This window comes from Mastigoproctus giganteus, chromosome 4, assembly GCF_048544385.1.
Source record: "Mastigoproctus giganteus isolate SK-2022 chromosome 4, ASM4854438v1, whole genome shotgun sequence".
Classification (NCBI taxonomy): Eukaryota; Metazoa; Arthropoda; class Arachnida; order Uropygi; family Thelyphonidae; genus Mastigoproctus; species Mastigoproctus giganteus.
The window spans coordinates 51,393,451-51,412,905 of record NC_143578.1 but is presented as its reverse complement, the minus strand read 5'-3'; the positions used below and the strand labels follow the sequence as shown (position 1 = coordinate 51,412,905).

At 40.7% G+C, this 19,455-nt stretch overlaps 1 protein-coding gene across 9 annotated transcripts in view; it reads left to right on the top strand.

The window, feature by feature from the left end:
- LOC150086730 (endothelial transcription factor GATA-2-like) overlaps window positions 1-17,785 on the top strand; it is a 130,311-nt gene extending 112,526 nt beyond the window's left edge. For all 9 annotated transcript variants that reach the window (XM_090372724.1, XM_090372722.1, XM_090372723.1 and 6 more), the window contains one exon: window positions 17,069-17,785. In XM_090372724.1, coding sequence (XP_090228850.1) covers window positions 17,069-17,443 — 375 coding nt within the window. In that variant the 3' untranslated portion in view covers window positions 17,444-17,785. The remainder of the gene's footprint in view (window positions 1-17,068) is intronic.
- Window positions 17,786-19,455: the final 1,670 nt, after the last annotated feature.

Sequence of the window (19,455 nt, the reverse complement as noted above, 5' to 3'; positions counted from 1 at the left end):
ATATGCTTGAAGAAATACACCAATCATTAGGGCTGCACATTTTGACAATAATAGGGGAGGACGTCGACGCCCATAGTAACTTTGTTGTGGAGACCGTTGATAGTCTGGATGAGATCATTTTTGGCCAGGGTGATGCCACTTTATTAGGTACACCCTTGCTGTGCACATATGATTTGTCCCACAACGTTGCAAGTCACATGACCACAGTTGTGGATATAAATGCAACAGAACAACCTTTCTAGTATCAGTGGCATGGTTGTAGGTGCAAGACGTGCTGGACAAAGCATCTCTGAAACGGCAGTTCTCCTGAACTTTTCACGCACCACAGTTTCAAGGGTGTATCGAGAATGGTGCAACGAACAGAAAACATCCTCTCAACGGCACTCCTGTGGAAGAAAATCGCTTGTTGATGAGAGAGATCAGAGGAGGATGGCTAGAATAATGCAAGCAAACAGGCGGGCCACAATGTCGCACATCACGTCAGAATGCAACCTGGGAACGCAGAACAAAATATCGCAAAGGACCACTAGTCGCACTTTGTCGCCAATGGGCTACAACAGATGACGGCCACATCGCGTACCTTTGTTATCAATGAAGAACAAGAGAGCACTCCTTCTGTGGGCACAGCAACACCAGCACTGGACTATCGAGGATTGGAAAACAGTTGCTTGGTCTGACGAGTCGAAGTTCCTGGTGCATCATGTTGATGGAAGGCCCAGAATTTGGCGAAAACAACATGAATCCATGGACCCGTCATGTCTGACGACTACTGTGCAAGGTGCTGGGGGAAGTGTTATGGAGTGGGGAATGTTTTCTTGGTACACGTTGGGTCCATAGATTCACGTCTGAATGCCACATCGTACCTAAACATTGTTGCTGACCAAGTGCATCCGTTCATGTTGACAGTTTATCCTCAGTCAGATGGTTACTTCCAGCAGGATAATGCGCCGGTGCACAAAGCCCGAATTACTACAGAATGGTTACAGGAACATGACAATGACTTTTCTTTGCTGCAGTGGCCCGCTCAGTTCCTGGATCTCGATCCTATTGAACATCTTTGGGATGAGCTGGAAACGGCTGTTCACTGCAGGCCTACACCTCCGTCGAATCTCAAGGAACTGCGTGACACACTCATGTCTGCAAGGTACTCCATTCCTGCACAACGTTTTGAGCATCTCGTTCAATCCATTCCTAGACGAATTCAGGCTGTTTTAAAGGCTCAACACGCTACTAGGTAGGTGTATGTAATAAAGTGGCAGCACAGTGTTTATGTTGTAGAGTTCCAGGGACATCAACAACTTAGGCCATATTGCGGCGTATGTTGTCTGTAAATTGCATGTGTTCTGTAGTCGATTTGCTGTTTTTCTGGATGAACTGAGTTTCCGGGAGTAAAAACCATGCTTCCATACCCTGAGGCCGACTAACTGAGCCACGTAAAAATTCTTCAAGTCATCGACAGGATTCGAATCAGGTCTTTTCAATTCGATGTGGGTAGGCGATTCTACCAACTGTTCAACCCACGAAGGCGAGAACCTAATTCGCGCTTTACTTTCACTTCTGTAAGTTGAATTATTTTTAAATAAATACGCATGGGTGGGGGGCGAATGGAGTTGTTGTCCAGAGACCAAAATGGAAAGGTTCGTTCAAAAAATTAATAAAGAATCTTATCTGGATTTTACACTAAAAGGCTTTACAATACGGATGAAATAGGCATGGACTCGCTTTCCAACCTGCCTATGAGAAGAATCGATATATTGCCCTCGTGGGCAGCACAGTTGGTGGAATCGCCATCCTCCTCACACCAGGTAGAAAGACCTAAGTTTGAATCCGGTCGGTGAACTGAGGAATTTTTAGGGGCCTTTTTCATAATGTGGCTGACTTATGCGATCTCACGCGATGGTACCATGGTTTTTTTTCTCCCGAAAACTTGGGTTTTTCATCCAGCAAACACAAAATCCATCAAGAACACACGCAATTTACAGCCAATATACACGGAGCAATATGGCCTTATGGCCTTAGTCGCTGATGCTCCTAAAACTCTACTACAATAACAATAACAATAACAACACAACGAATTGTCTTGCAACGAATTGACCTGCACCCTTTCAGACCATATCTGCAAGTGATCAAGGCATTTTGAAGAATATAGCCTACTTCTGGTCATTAGCTACCCTTTCAGTCTTCAGTTCATCAGCAGACTTACAGTCTCTGCCTGTACATGTATATCCTTGCCAACCATTAAGGAAGATTAGAAACAAGAGGGCTCCTTTAGCGTAGACCACCATAACTACTTACTATACTGATGTTCTTTGAAGTATGTCCATTCATAACTATCCTCTGTCCCTTGAAATGTTTATACAATAATCTCTAATATGAAATCGCATTGCCAAAAACTTTACTAACGTTTAATGTTAAAGTAGTTAACCATATTGGGTCAGTCAAGATCTCCACTTGAAAAACCCTCGTGGGTAGGGCAGTTCGTACAATCATCGTCCTCCTCATACCGAGTGGACAAGACCGCGTTCGAGTCCCGTCGATGACGTGAGGAATTATTATGGGGCTTTTCACAACGTGGCCGAGTTAGTCGGTCTCAGGCGGAGTAGAATGGTTTCTATCCTAGAAGCATGATTTTTTTTATCCTGCAAACAGCTAACTCCACAACAGAACACACCAATTTATAGACAGTATATATCTATGTATAACGCATATGGTCTAAGTCGCTGATGAACCTAAAACCCAACACCACCCTTGAATGACCCATGATGCTATCTCTTTAGGATTTCAGTCTTATCCAGATGGCCCATCAGTGTGACAACCGAATATACGTCCATGTCCACCACAAAATTCAAACACATTGTCTATGATGCTGTTCAGAAACTTTCATTGAATAACAGTTGATTTGCTGATTGAGAAGTTCTGGAACGAAAGGTTTAGATCTTGTTGCAATGGTCAGTTTCCAGATGTTTCTTGTCTATTCTATCTCCACCTACTATCTGCTGTTATAAGGATGTATAAGGGAAACTGCCAGGGCAGGTCAATCAGTCGGAGTTATATGGGTTGTTACATATTAGTAAACTTGTTTCAACTGCAGTTGGGCATGCTTTTAAAAGATCACGTGAGTTCGTTAATTTGCCAGATTTGTTGTTTTTGTTTTAGCGTTTTAGACGCATCAGCGATGTACACCATACTGCGATGCATATATTATGTCTCTAGACTGCGCCCTGGTGGGTAGCACAGTAGGTAGAATAGCTGTCCTCCCCGACCGGGTGAAAAAGACCTGAGTTCTAGTTTCGTCGAAGACGCGAGGAATTTTTGGATCGTCATTGGATCAGTCAGCCACAATGACGAACTACTTGCTCCTGTTCCTCCAGAAGAGGAAAACAGTAAGGTTTTAGTCGATTTTCTGTTTGTTGGACGAAAATCCCGGGTTTCGGGAGGAAAAACCATGCTACCTTCACCTCAGACCAACTAACACTGCCACGTTTGAAAAAGGCCCATAAAAATTCCTCGCGTCTTCGACGAAACTAGAACTCAGGTCTTTTTCACCCTGTGGGGGAGGACAGCGATTCTACCAACTGCGCTACCCACCAGGGCACGAGTTTTGAACCAGAATAGAAATACTCAGACCCAAAGAAGTCTCGTCTTATAAGTCAAAGCGAATTAACCGATCTTGAGCGTGATTTAAATCCTAGTTACAGACAGAGCTTTTGCGATGAAAGCTGAAGGAACTCGACAATGGTGACAGCCATCCACCTATATCAATCGGCCGTGCATGATTGATTATGTATCCAGCTGCATTTCTGCAGTTGACAAGGGCTAGGAAATACCACAGTCCACTACAATCCTCTTTCATCTTTTCAATTTACAACCAAATTTCCTTTGGAGAAGACTTTATGTTGATTGATTATATTTGGCACGTAATGAATCAATGCGTAAAATCTTGTAAGTGCGAATATTGGATCATAAGACAATCTACTGGAATGCATGTTGATGTCATTGTTTCCTGGATTGGGAACACAGACGATAAGAATTATCAGCTAAGATCCCGTTATGGACAAAATTAAACATCTCACCAGGAAACAGTTGGAGCAATGTTTGTATGGAAAGCAACTATTGTAAATTTCCTAAAAATCGTCAACTAGTCCAGTTGAATTTCAAGATATGAACTATGCAAGTTCTATTTCTGATAAAAGAAAGAAAGAGGATCCCTGCTAAGTTCTAGTTCGATATTGAACGTTTTTGGTGTAATTAAGCGCCAAAGTATAAGCTGTAACAGGTAAGATCGCAATGGATTATAGGATGACTGCAGTACAGTAGGGCAATGAAAATTGTACGCTGTCCTGGGACTTCTTATTCTATGCGGGCATAGGGAAGACTGGTGATCTTTTCTGTTTTCAGAAAGGTGTTATTGTTGGAGCACGTTTAAGCAAGAGCCATAATTGAGAAAACAACAGAACTCATTAATGTATGGAAAGAAACCATCTCAAAAGTATACAGTGAGTGGAAGAAGAAAGGAATATGCAACTATAAAATGAAGAAATGCGACAGAAAATGACACTCGATGAACGAGATCACCGAAATTTAAAACGAATTGTGCTTCAAAACAGAAGGAAGATCCCAGTGTGCATCAAATGACTGAAAAATTCAACTTAGGCAAAGAAAGACCAGTTTCCAATCGAACTATGAGGCCGGAGTTGAAAAAGCTGGGATTTTTTGGTCGTGTGCTTATACAGGAGCCACTTCTTTCTTCAAAAAAATCAAAAGATTCGACTGGAGTGGTGCCGCCAACGCCAAAACTGAACTGTGGGACAGTGGAAAAAGTTAAAGTCTGACGAATCTCTATTTACACCTTTTTGCACCAGTGGTAAAGCGAAAGTTTTATGTGAACCTCATGAAGTCATGCATGCATCAAAACTGTCTCGTGCCCACCACTCAAGCGGCTGGAAGTGGTATCGTGGTATGCAATATGATCTGTTGATATATTTCTGTCGTATCGGACAGGAATGTCGTATCCTGAGATAGGAGTGGTCCACGCAACTAACCACCATGCCAAAATTGTAACTCAATGGTTCTTAGAATCATTCCCAAGATGATTTCCAACATCTACTCTGGCAGCCTACATCTTCAGATCTGATCACAATACAGTAGCTAACAAATATCCTGATAGAAGAAGGCAAATCTGGAGATAAGACTTAGTCCTGCACCTAGTGGAATCCATGGCACAGTGTGGGATGCATTCCTAGCACTAAAAAGTTAATTCAGACAAAATGTGGCCCTACTAGATATTGAGTAAAGGTTTCTAATTTTTGGTTAGTGAGTGTAATATTCTTTATGGAACTTTTTTTGTAGAGATATGGAGGTCAGAACTCACTGTATGGTAGTAATTTATTCGTATAGATGTGCATGCGAACTATCCTTTCCAACATATCCCAGACGTTCCCAATTTGATTCAGATCTGAAGACTTAGGCCTCCAGAGCAGATGTTGGAAATCATCTTGGTACCTTAAGGGAGCCATCCAAAGTTCATATGAATTCGTTTATTCCAAGATGTGTTGCATATTTGGCGCCTTCAGAATTCCTTCAGCCAAGGCGTCACCTGTATTAGGAGTAATCGGGGTAGCAGTTTGGATAAGCCCGGTGCTCTGACCTTTCACAAGAGGTCGCCTTTCTTCAGCCCATAAATTTGGCTGTAAATCGACAGTTAACAGATCATAAACTGGAGATGTTTTGGCTTCCCGGCGATGTATCAACAATTTGGTGGTTAAATGGGGAAAAACTCAACTCAGTTCGACAGCGATGATGAGACAGGGGTGGGAGAATTGAAGAATCCTTCCTTTCTGAGGGATTCTTCAATTTCTTTAGGGAAAGGCTAGACAGTCAAGGAATGTCCAGCCTTTCCCTAAGAGTTGAATCCGGTTTTCTTACTGCGCAATAATCCCAAGAGTCACTGAGGATGAAATGGGTATTACAATCCCCTTTATAACGACCCCGAATAGGTCGTGCAGCTAAGAATAAATATCAAAAATGAAAGTGCTGTTTATTCGAAATTTAAGAGTGAGGCAATTCGTTTTGATCTATTTTACAATTCGTATACTTTTGTGCGAAAACTTCTGTTTGTGGTTATAGCTACGTGAGGAACGAGGAATTCGTCGCCCTTAGGATAGTTTTAGGATCATCACACGATGGCCACCAGATGGCAATACCCGCATCGCAATCACCCGGCGCCCAATAAGCCAAACAACATCTTAAACGTATTTTTCTTCGAATGTAGCACTTAAAAACAAATGACCTTAGCACGCAAAAAAGAGCTGAAACCTTATCGGGCACTTTTGAAGACACGAATGACAGAATGTAACATCACCCCGTAGTCAAATTTAGAGTTGCGATGAAAAGAGCAACAGCGCCTCCTATAATCATCCACCCTGTTTTCTTAAAATATAAGAAGTGATTTATAACGACGCTTATTTGGGACTCGGATCCCGATGAAAACAGACAGAATATTTGGGCCGAGTTTTTCTTTCTTTGTGGGTGGGGGGAGACCGAGAATCGGAAGGGGTCAGCGAGGAATGACGGGCGCCGTAATGCTCGACATTGCCGCCCCCCCCCCTCGCTCTAATCACTGTTATGACGCCGAGTCATCTTACGGCGCAAATCGTCGCATGTGTCATGTGGATGCAAAAGACCTGAATGAGCCGTTCTTGTAAGCGCGGACAAGCGCCCTTACTTACTGCCCACTTGGTCGGCGGCGGGCGACAGTGTAAGCAAACGCCGATGACACGACAGCGTGACGTTTCGCAAATAAACAGCGTCTGAGAAGTCCTCTTCGTACAACGTGTTCTGCGGCTGTTTTTGTTGCCAAGTTTGTTCAGGGGGGTCGTGGTTAGTTAGGGGTGATTAAATCAACGGCAATTGATTTTGATAAATTCGGCGTCACTTATTTGCGGGCGTGATGCTAGACGAAGGGGTAAACAGCCGACGAGGGGGTGGCCCGTAAACAGCTTTTATGTAGAAATAACAAATTCGGTTCAGATTTGTGGGAATAGGCCACAGTGACTGGGATTCGCTGGAACTGTTTATTGTCACGACTATCGCTCGCTAAGTTCCACTTGAAAGTGATTAACGGTGACAGATTTTACGTTAATTGTTAGGAGAGTTATATTAAAGATTCTCTCTCTCTCTCTCTCCATTTCGTTTCTTCTTTCTTTCGATTTTTGCTTTCAGTCTTTCTTTCACTTTCTCTCTCTCTCTCTCTTTATCTCTTTATATCTCTTCTCTGTGTCTTCTCTTTTAAAAAAATAAATTAATTTTCTGTTTATACTCTGGGACGACCACATGATCAGAGGAGTTCACAAGATCGAAAGAATACGAGGAACAGCACCGTATTTAGCATCACAGGCTTGCACCCCTGTCACTCAAAGCACGTGCACTTATGTACTCTGGCGCCTGAAAAGAAAGGCTACGGAAGCCGTTCTTCTCTCTCTTTCTGTGTTCTCTTTTCTCTCTCTCCCTTTCCTTTTTCACTTTCTATCTTTTTTTAACTGTCACTTTTTCTCTTTTTGTACCTCTTCTGTCTTCTCTTTTCTCTCCCTCCCTACTACACCTCCGTTTTTGACATATTTTATCTCTCCCACGCACACACACACTCTGCCCCTCTCTGTTTCCATCTCAGTCTTTCTTTGATTGTCATCACTCTTTTTTTCTCTATCTGTCTCTCTTTTTCTTTCTTTCTTTTCTTCTCTCCCTGTTTTCCCTTCTCTTCTCTTATCTCTCTGTTCTCTCTTCCCTTTCTTTCTGTCTTCTCTTCTGTCTCTCTCTCTCTCTCTTTACATTTCCATACTGCTTTCTTTCCATATTTTCTGTTCTCTATCTCTCTTTCACTGTCACTTTTTCTCTCTCTGTCTATTTTCATTCCTTTCTTCTTTCCTTCTGACTGCATTCTATCTCTCTCTCTCTCTCTCTCTCTCTCTCTCTCTCTCTCTCTCTCTCTCTCTCTCTCTCTCTCTCTTTACTCTGTCTTCATGTGTCTCACGTACTCACTCTGCCTACTCTTTTCTTTCAGTCTTTCTCTCTTTCCATCTTTTCTTTCTGTCTCTCTCTCTCTCTCTTTCCATCTTTTCTTTTTGTCTCTCTCTCTTTCCATATTTTCTTTCCTTCTTACTTGAATTTTTACTTTCTCATTCTCTCTTTCAATATCGCTTTTTCTCTTTGTCAACTCTCTATATCTTCTCTTTTCCCTCTCTCTCTCTCTCTCTCTCTCTCTCTTCACTTTTCTCTTTCTCACTCTCTCTCTCTCTCTCTCTCTTTTCACTTTTCTCTTTTTCACTCTCTCTCTCTTTTTCTCTCTCTCTCTCACACACACACACGCTCTGCCTTCTGTTTTCTCTCTCTTTCTCTGTCTTCACTTTTCTCTTTCTCACTCTCTCTCTCTCTCTCTCACTCTCTTTTCACTTTTCTCTTTTTCACTCTCTCTCTCTTTCTCTCTCTCTCTTTTTCTCTCTCTCTCTCTCTCTCACACACACACACGCTCTGCCTTCTGTTTTCTCTCTCTTTCTCTGTCTTCACTTTTCTCTTTCTTTCTGTCTTTACTTCTCTCTCTCTCTCTCTCTCTCACACACACACGCTCTGCCTTCTGTTTTCTCTCTCTTTCTCTGTCTTCACTTTTCTCTTTCTTTCTGTCTTTACTTCTCTCTCTCTCTGTCTTCTCTTTCTCTCTTTCTTTCTCCATTTTGAATCCTTCGTTATTTCCATTGTTTCAACTCTCTATCTCTCTTCTTTGACTCTCACTATTTCTCTCTCTTTCTACCTCTCTCTCTGTCTTTTCTTTTCTCTCTCTCTCTCTCTCTCTCTCTCACCATTTTCTTTCCTTCCCATCTTTACTCTCTCAGTCTCTCTTTGACTCCCACTTTCTTTCTCTCTCAGGTAACCTGTCTCGTGCCCCCCCCGTTCATTATTCAGACTACCCAAGAACAAACGTGGTGCAAACGTGATACTCCACGAGCCACAATGGACAACTTTTGTGGCCACAAAAGGGCCCTTCTCTGGTAGTTATGCGGCAGTATTGTTGCGCGTGTGTTGTCTCGGACGAAACGTCCCCTGGCGGCGTGACTACAAAGGACGACAAAGGAATATCTTTGTGCACCATTTAGCGAAATGTACAGAGCGACTATTGAGAGCGAGCAGCAGAAGAAGAAACTGAATCCGCGCAGTGCTGTCGCTCAATTATACCCCAAATGACATCGCATTTTGGCCCGCAGCCAGACGTTACCACGAACAGAGACGTCGCATCCACCCCGATTATAAGTTTTCTTTTTCTCTTCGCTCTTTTTACTCTCGGAACCCGATAGTGCTTCGTGTCTGCTTGTTATTTCTCCCTCGGACTAATTCTTCTCGCGCTTCCACTAAAGGGTGGCGTTTTTGCGCGTATATCTGCAACGCTGGAATGTCACACGTCACACGATCCATCGGAAAAACTGGGAAAGTTCCAGCGTCTGTCACCGCAGATCCGGATAACGAAGCGAACTTATCTCGAAGAGAAAAAAAAAAAAAAAAAAAAAACTCTTTTTCATTATCTCCAAACTACCGAAATGTACAATATCCACCAATTTACGTCAAAAACATTCTTCTGATGAGCTCCAAACTTTGCGAAATAGTAACGATCGAAACTATACAAAAAAGTTTATCTTTTTTGAGTATCTTAAAACACCAGAATACATATTATCCGCCAATTACGCCTACAGTCCACTATCACTCACCTGATGAGCTCAGAAATGGCGAAACCGTAAAGTAACAGAACTGTGGGGGAGGGAACTTCACAAATAGCGTCCCAAACTGAAACTATAGCTTCTTCGTCATCTTAAAATGACCGGAATATATATTATCCATCAATTAAGCCTATAGTCCATTATCACTTGCCTGATGAGCTCCAAACTTTGCGAAACAGTAACGATCGAAACCGTACAAAAAAGCTTTAACTTTTTCACTGTCTTCGTCATCTCAAAACTACCAGAATATGCATATAGTCCATTATCAGAATCCTGATGAGCTCCAAACCGGCGAAACAGTAAAGTAACGAAACTGGGGGTGGGGACTTCCCAAATAGAATCCCAACTGTACCGTAAACTGAAACTAGACAAAAAGATTTAATTCGCCATATTAAAACTATCGAAATATACCGTATATCATCCGCCAATATTGAGCCATTAGTCCATTATCACTTTCCTGATGAGCTTTAAACTAGTGAAAGTGCAAAATAACAGAACTGTGGGGAGGAAAAATCCCAAATAGCATCAAAAAAAGGTTTATTTATTATTATTTTTTTTTTTCACTTCTTGGCCATCTTAATACACATTATCCACCAATTGCGCGTATAGTTCATCATCGTTCTTCTGATGGGCTTCAAACTGTGCGAAACAGTAACGATCGAACCTATACAAAAAGTTTTGTCTTTTACAGTATATTCGCCATCTTAAAACTATAGCAGCAGTCGCATTATCTGGACTCTGACTCTGATAATGGACTGGTGGTCCATCAACAGAGTCCTGATGAGCAACTGAGGGAGAGGGAACTTCGCAAACTATACGAAAAGGTTTATTTTCTTCATATCTTCGCCATCTTAAAACTACCAGAATATATATTACCGCCTAGAGTCTATTATCACCTCCTGATGAGCTCCAAAACTGGCGAAACGGTAAAATAACAGAACTAGGGGTGGTGGGGGGAAAGAACTTCACAAATAGCATCCCAAGTGTACCGTAAACTTACAACTTACATCATCCATCCTCGAGAGACCACCTACCGCTGCTGCTGCTGGTCCAGATGTTTAAGATTACGAAAGAGGAAGAAACTTTTTAAGATCTCACTTATCGCTAGTATGCGCATAAAACATCTCTTCGAAGACGCTGTGTTAGTACAATGCGATTTATTCGCAAAGTTCTTTAAAGAGAAGAAAAAAAAAATAAATTTTTTTTTTTTTTTCGTTTTATTTTCCAAGACAGAATCAAATTTGGGGTGATGGGAGATTTATACATACACGAGGATCTTTTGCCGAGAATGTATCGCTAAGTTTATAGAGTCCTTTTACTCTGATGGTCAGGAAAGAATCAAATAAAAACTTCTTGGAACACACCTGCGTTCTATCATTTCTTATCGCATTTAGCACTCCATTTATAACATCCGGTCTCTGATCCGTGAAAGTATGGCATACAGTTTTGGGCTATAACTGTTTTCTTCAGCAGTTGTAAAGAACAATTTTATAAGGTCGTTTTGTAGCGAATGTTTGTGACTTTCTCTGGCCGTGTAATCTAATAGAGAATTGTAAATCATCTTTGGCTTCTCTCTGCTGAACAAAATACATGGCGCAATGATATCCACCTTTTTATTTTACAGTTTCTCCAGGCTATCTCTGTTGTCCTATAATCTACTTTAAAACGTATATATATTTGCTCTTCACGATCTTGTCTTTCTCGGTTTTCTAAAGGCTACAAAAGCGGGCATCAGTCCCCCGATAACACATTACCTTGTCATATTAAGGCACAGTCTAAGATTAAACAAAACTTTTGAGATAACTTTTTTTTTTTTTTTTTATATTATTTTGTTTTTACTCAAGTTTTATTTTATATTTGGCAATCTAGGATTTGTGGACCTTAGGAGGAGAAATATTTCCGAGAGATGCTTTGAATGATTTGAAAACAATGTTTTAAGGCAAATTAAGGCGAAAAAAAGGGCGTGTGTACCCTTGTACGCACGAAAGATGTTTTATGTGAAAACGTCTTTGATAGAGGAAGTGACGTAATTTGTGTAATTTCCGTTTCACATTTTTGACAAAAAATGTGAAACGGAAATTACACAAATTACGTCACTTCCTAAATGAAGCTAATGCAATCACTAAAGTTGATTCGGTAGAGTAAGTAATTTGTCAATAATCTGTAACGAATTTGTCACTAATCAGTCACGAATTTATACAGAATCTTTCAAGAAAATGTGAAACGAAAATGACGGAAATGAGTAAGTAGAGGGCTCACGCCCACTACTTACTCTTCCCAATCAACGTTAGTGACTGCATTAGCGTTATTTAGGAAGTGGCGTAATTAGAGTCATTTCCGTTTCATATTTTCGTGATAAATTCAGTAGAGTAAGTAGCCAGTAAGTATCGGGCGTGAGCCCACTACTTACTCAGCGAAATCAACGTTTGTGACTGCATTAGCATCATTTAGGATGTGACGTCATTTGCGTCATTTCCGTCTGACATATCCGTTACCGATTGGTTTTGTTTCAGTCCGAAAATGTAGTAGGTGCCACCGCAAAGATGTTTTCACTGCATTGTCGTTATTTTTGAAGTGACGTCATCTGCGTCATTTCCGTGTCGCATTTTCGTTACCAACCGGTTTTTCTTCAGTCCAAAAAATTTAGTATGTGCTATCAAAGATGTTTTTATTTCAAAAATAGTTGTATTATTATCGCAGCTATTGAATATCTATTTTTTTAATTGTGTTATATAGACTATTTCGGGATAAAGTATAGAGGATGAATATCGGCCTGGTTGACCAATTTGATTAATAGCCCCTGATACAGTTCAAGTGCTCTGGAGGAGGTGGAGATGAATTAAGGGACGCCTAAGATGAGAAAGACTTTGAGATTATGATACAAAATGCCAAAATTTCGCTTTTTTTATTATTATTGAAACTTTGCAAATAGAGAAGAGGTCATTATTACTCTCTATAAAACGATACTGACACCGCACTCGGAACTTTATATCCATGTTGAGAAACCGCATTGGAATACCCTCGCTAGTAAGTGAAACTAGAACCGGAGAACACAAATGTGAAATCTTTGGAGCAACTGTGGCCGAGTGGTCAAACGAAAAGGTGCATAAGTACGAGTGCTTTGAGTGACCGCGGTTCAAGCCCGTGACTGCTAAATACGGTGCTGTTTCTTGTATTCTTCGATCTTGTGAACTCCTCTGACCTGACCGTGTGGACGTCCCGAAGTATAAACAGAAAATTTATTTAGAACTGATTTTGCGAAGTTTGCCTTCTGGTAACGTGTTGTTGAACGTTGTAATAAGTTGCCTGCAAGTGTGGCCGAGGAGGAGAGCTTGGAAAAATTTCAAATAAATTTTCTCTTTATACTCCGGGACGACCACACGGTCAGAGAAGTTCATAAGATCGAAAAAATACAAGAAACAGCACCGCATTTAGCAGTCACGGGTTTGAACCGCGGTCACTCAAAAGCACGTGTACTTATCTACCCTTGCGTTTGACCACTCGGCTACGGTTCGAAGGCATTAACTGGGATGAAAATTATGGTAAATCGAATGCCATCTAGAGTAGAAGAACTTTGTTGGAGTTAGTTTTTTTAGCTGGAAAAGCAGGCAAGCATAGAGGAGTTGTATGGACACGACGTACCGAAGCCTCGTGGCCTGAGTTGCCTTGACGCCAGTTCAAAAGCAATTCGATCCTGACGGAATCGATTAAATTTTAGGGAAAACACACTCCTTCCTCTTCCCCACCCCCCACAAAAAAAAAAAAAAAAAATCATGGACAACGTTTGCCACTGTATAGTTCAAAACCACCATCAAGAAAATTAAAAATTTTCTTGTACTAAGTTCTACTAAATACCAACGTGAAAACACGCTGTTCTCTCTTCCCCCCCAGCCCACCAACTTCCCCCCTTTGTGAAATTTGCCTTTTCTACGAAAAGTACTGCTCATAAGTGAAGCCACTATCGGGTTTCACTGTCAGCGCGTGCCAATAAATAGCCCTACGTGTAGATATATCCAACGTATCACCTTCTCGGTATCCACATTATCTTAATTCTGCTGCAGCAAAGGACTAACGTGTATACATAAAGTGGAGCACCCCCGTCCCTTAAAGATAACACCTTCTCTCTCTCTCTCTCTCTCTCTCCGTACGTGTCGGAGATGACTTTTGTAGGGCAGACGATCCCGTAACAGTCTACTGCGTCGCCGAGTCGGCTTAGAAGTTCGCAATTTCCTTCGCTAATTTCATAGAAACAAATTATGTATGCGGTAAAACTGCGGCAGAGCGGAAAAGGTTGTTTTTTTTTATGGGCGAGCGTCTCTCTCTCGATCCCTCTACTTTTCTAGTCCCCCGTATCAACAGAGGGTGTAGATCTCCATAACCGTAAACAGCATTTGCGAAATTTCGGCTATTAACTGGCTAACGGGTGACTTTGCCATCTTGCTTTCATAATGAAGTTGAGCGTTGGAAAGAAAGATGGCACGTTCTGATTTAAGGCGCAACAGATGGCGCTGCTGTAATCATAATCCTTCCCTTAATTAAATCTCTTAATTATACTTGGAACTAGTAGACGGAATCGTCGCGAAGTAATTTAAATGGACTTCCTGTATCGAGTGGAGTGGTTAATCGATGAATAGAAAACATTATTTGAATCGTTTGGACTTGTTCTGACATGTCCAGACGTGATAGAAAATTATTTTCTACAGAACTGTTTTCGGTTGTTTTATTGTCAAACCTCGTATGCACTGCGCAACAATATGTTCTGCCCCCTATAGTGAGAGTTAGAAAGGTTACACCTTCGTTGGGAGGTGCTAAAACGTACTTCCTACAGTCTGGATCTTTCTCTTTTGGGTTAAACTTCACGCTACTGGTGTAGATTTGCTGGAACAATGTTGGGATGACTCTTTGGTTTTGTACAATATTCTACAAGGCAAAGTAAAATATATACACTGCCCTACCATCAGTATTAGGACTTCCCTCCGTTTATCGTCTGTCAAGTCCTACTCAAGCACCACGTATCGGACACAATTATCTGGACACGTGTTTTTGTAAGGGATGAGATGATTCTGGGTACTCCTCCACACCACGGGAGGATTGGTCAGTTCCAGCAGAGCTCGTACTGTCTCAATTTCGAGACTCTGACTCACCAGATGTTTCCAGATTCCTCTGGGGGAGCCCACTTCAGAAGGAGGGGGAGATCCGAAGTTGGTTCTGACTATGTACATAGCGATGATTCATCGCCCATGAGAACTGTACACTATATATTTATAATCCCGATGATGGAAGAAGAAAATCTTACTTTAGTGGAAAGAAACTGAGCCTGGAATCAATGAGAACGCCAAGATATTTTCGTTCATTAACCATAAGAGATTTGTGCTCCATTGAGCCGAACAGTAGGAGATCTATAGTAATCTAGTTTGGACCTAAATAGCATCATATTGGACTAATAGAGAGCTTATTATTTGAAGCCCAGTCAACAAGATTAGACAAAATGGAATTAGCCAACTCCAATGCCTCTCGTGACCCCTCCAGAAACAATTATCGTCAGATCATCGACAAAAATCTATGCTTTTGGATCCAGGAAAAGCACGCTTAAGCCAATCCTGGAGAACAATATTCCAGATTAGTGGACTCAACACAGATCTCTGGGGGCAACCACGAGCAACCGTTCTTGAAATGGAATGGAATTTGGACTTAAGAAGAACTGACCTCTCAGAGAAATAACTTTGGAAAACACAGAATTCAAGAGAACAGCCTGCTGAACGATGACGTTCCAGGGGCGCTATCCCACCACAGGCAGTCAAACGCACCCTCGAAGTCTACAAAGGACCTGCCTGAGAAAAACCATATTGAGCTGGTGAAAAGAGATCCTGTGAGAGAAAGAGATTATAGGGGGCTTACCAGATTTCCTAATAAGCAGAGCCTTCTTCCAGACGAGACATTTAAGCAACACTTAGCCTACAAGTGTCCCGTAACTTTTTATACAGTAGCGTATATGAAGTGCAGAGCAGCGATAGATTAAACTGGAAGCGAAATAAATCTTAAATATCATTAGATGGCGCAATTAGAGACCACTAGGGAAAGCACAGCGATGCCTCGCGGCCTTAGCAGCCTTGCTTTTAGTTCTTGCCGTTAAAATATCAAAAGAACTTCAGCGCCATCTTTTATCGATAAATATAGCTTAGAGATTGAAGCGAAAATGCAAGTTATTCGTGTGATCCCATTGAGAGACGTTCTCTTACGCAACTTCATTAATAGATCCTGTTGACAGTTGAGGAAAACCGATACCAAATCAGATTGGATAGTTAGAGCTTTGAAGGTAGTAATTATCACACTGGGATCTGCTATTTGCGAAACCATTTCGAAAATATCATAACGAGAAGCGCTTTTTAATGAATATAATCACTTAAAAGTCGTTAGCCAAAGTAGGGACTAAAATTATAGGGATTACTGACCCCTAGAACGCATCAAATATTGTCATTATCGAAGCGCTAAAGGCAAATTGTGTCGCAGATCTGAAATTATAACACCTTTTGCAGATAAATACGCCATTATATTAACTTAGGCAAAGATCTCATTATTGGCTGGAATTCTCTCTCTCTCTATAACTATCTATCTGTTCATCCTTCGAGATGAACTTTCCCTAAAATCGTATTTTTTTTATTTAGTAATGATTATATATATAGTCGAGAGATGGCGCCACGTGTATGATTTACTTTTTTTTTTTTCCTTTTTTTTTTTTTAATGGTATATATTGTTAAATGTATACCATTAAAACTATAAATAATTATAGTACTAATAAATAATATATTGTACTAACTATAACTGCTATAAATATGTTTTATGGAATTTAAAAATAATAATTCTGTGTATTCACTATTAAATAAGCAATATTTATTCTACGATTTCCATCACTGGATTACTGAAACTATGTATCCATCCGCCAATGTGTTCTTACGCGCTTAAACATAATTTCATCTATTTATTATTTGTTTCTATCGTTTTGGTGCAGTTACTTAACTTGAGACTTTCTGAGTGGTATTTAAAGGGGTTAATCATTTATAAGGTGGATTACTGTGGGGTTTTTTTGTAAAATTTTAAATAAATTTTGATATTACGTAGTTTTCACTTAATTTGCATAAATGTTAAGAAAATTTTTATCTTAACTTAGGATTTCTTCAATTTATATAAGGCTGGCATTTGGTGGTGGGTTAGTGGGGAGGGTTAAAAGTTATAATTTGATTTTAGAAATTAATAATTTGATCCGATCTTAATCATTTTAAGTGATTATTTCTTTCTATCTATTTCAGGTGAATCGTCCACTAACAATGAAAAAAGAAGGCATTCAGACAAGAAACAGGAAGCTGTCGTCCAAAAGCAAGAAAAAGAAAGGTTGTATCGCTATCCCCGAGTGTCTGAAGCCCCTGGATAAGCCATTTTCTAGTTTCGGTCCCGCTGGACAGTTGGGATCAATGACGTCAATGTCTGTGACTATGAACCACTATATGCATCAAGGAAACATGCCCATATCCATGGCAGGTTCATTCGTAACCACCCCACCAATGCATATGAACACAACTCCTGGGTTGCCCAGTTTGAATTTGCCTTCTAGTGCTCCTCTTCCCCTCGGTACCGGGGGTCTTGGGCTCGCCACATCTAACAGTATGGTTGGCGCTATGGCTTGACCAAAAGCTGCTGCAGGCTCCCCAATGTCCTGCATGTGGTTCTCGCGGGCCCTGCTTAACAGCTAGGAGCTCCGGGCTATCCTCCGATACACCGAGAGTCCCTCCTTGGCCCGCTATTTGCGTGTGGCCTTTGTTCCTGATTCGACACAAGTATGTGGGAAATTCGCCGCATACTACCTGTGGATAAATGTACGAAAAACATAGTGACATCAGTTGATGGACTGACTCCTATTTTGCACTAATTGTGGAGGGATACGATGCAATATTTTATCCTCTGAGGCCGTGCCTCTAAGGGAAGGGAAAAGGGGAATACAAAAAAGAAATATATATATATTGCCAAAGTGGGTGGACTCGAGTTTACCTTGTAGCAATAATGCTTTTTTTTTTTTTTTTTTTTTTCTGTGTCATGGCGTTCAAATGAGGACTGCCACCTTCCACGTGCCAATCTCCTAAAGGAGTGAAGAGACGCTACATCACACCCTACTGGTATAATAATGAAAAAAAAAATCAAGTAAAAACAGTACAATGTACTGTTACTGGCTGGGCGCATTGCGCATCCGCAACACGAACTATTGGTGATGATCCAGTGTCCTGTTAGATCGGAGGTCCTGTGTACATAGTCTGTGTTTCATCCGTCACTTCGGCCAACTTTGCACGTAGCCGTTCATTCTCTCTTCGTACTCTTGCTCGCTCCATCTTTCCAAAACCCCACCTACCTTTCCCAACCCCCCCTCCTTCACCTCCAACTCAAGCCGCCCCCATTCAAGTAGACAAGATGTGCGTTGGTATAGAACTCCTTCATTAGAATCAATGCATGTTTTAACGTTTCGTATTTTGTGTGTGTTCATTAATATATATAGAGAAAGTTCCTTTCTTGATCAACATGACATGTAAATAATCACTCACATTGCACCAATAAATGGTGATATCGTGGTTTTTGTCCTTTCTCAAGTGTGCACCCTCTCTTTTAACACGACTCCTACCCCCTACATCTCATCACATGAATTTTGTAAGTCTGGCGAGAAAAAAAATATTGTCCAATTAAAAATGCTTCCATTTTAAAAACTATAAAATGTAATTGACATTTGGGGGGAGGGGAATAAGTTTAAGGGGATGATGGACAATATTTTTGATCCCCAGTGGTGGATGTTAAAAAATAAAAAAAATCATTCTTGAAAATACATGAAATTATCTCATTTTGGGATACAAAGCTGTAAATACCTGCCAATATTCTGTATATACATTTATTCCCGATATTTGCCATTGCATAAATTTCCTTATTATTTCCTGCATACACTGGGAATTTGTTTATTAAAATATATTTAAAAATAAAGAATTATTACAAAATGAGATAATTTATTTTACATTATTTATCTATCAGAAATTGTTACTATGGCGATTTCTTTAGTGAGTAAGTTTTCATGTGTTACCTGTTTCATGTTTGTAGCGCACGCAGGCTCACGTTTGTCACGTGAACATTTTTGAAAATTTCAGGTCAACACAATTTCTCTGATTCGCTGGAGTGAAGGAGAATACTGAGATTAGTGGTAAATCAAATCCAAGAAGAACTTGGCTGGATATCGAGCAGATGATGAACACAGTTCTACACACTAATTCTTTTAATAAAGACCTTCACTAATAAAGACATTTACGTCTTAAGATTCTTATCACCCTCCCTAAGACGCCATAAATCTAACGTGTGGTTGTGTGACAAAATCAAACAGACACAGATGGAGAGGCATCGATTTTCTCTTTATACTCGTAAACCAGCAATAGCAAACTCTAATAGAGCTTCTACACTATCCTTCAAAAAGTTTACGGACACAAATGTTTTCATAGTCCATTGATAGGTCATGGTACTTAGGGCTAAGCTGACTGATTTCAAAGTGGATGTTATTGCGATATTACATTGCTGGCTTGTCGATTCGTGCTGTTGCTTACATCCTACCCCATCCAAAAATCGACCATCGGTGATGTCAACATTAAATGTAAACACACAACACTCAAGCAGT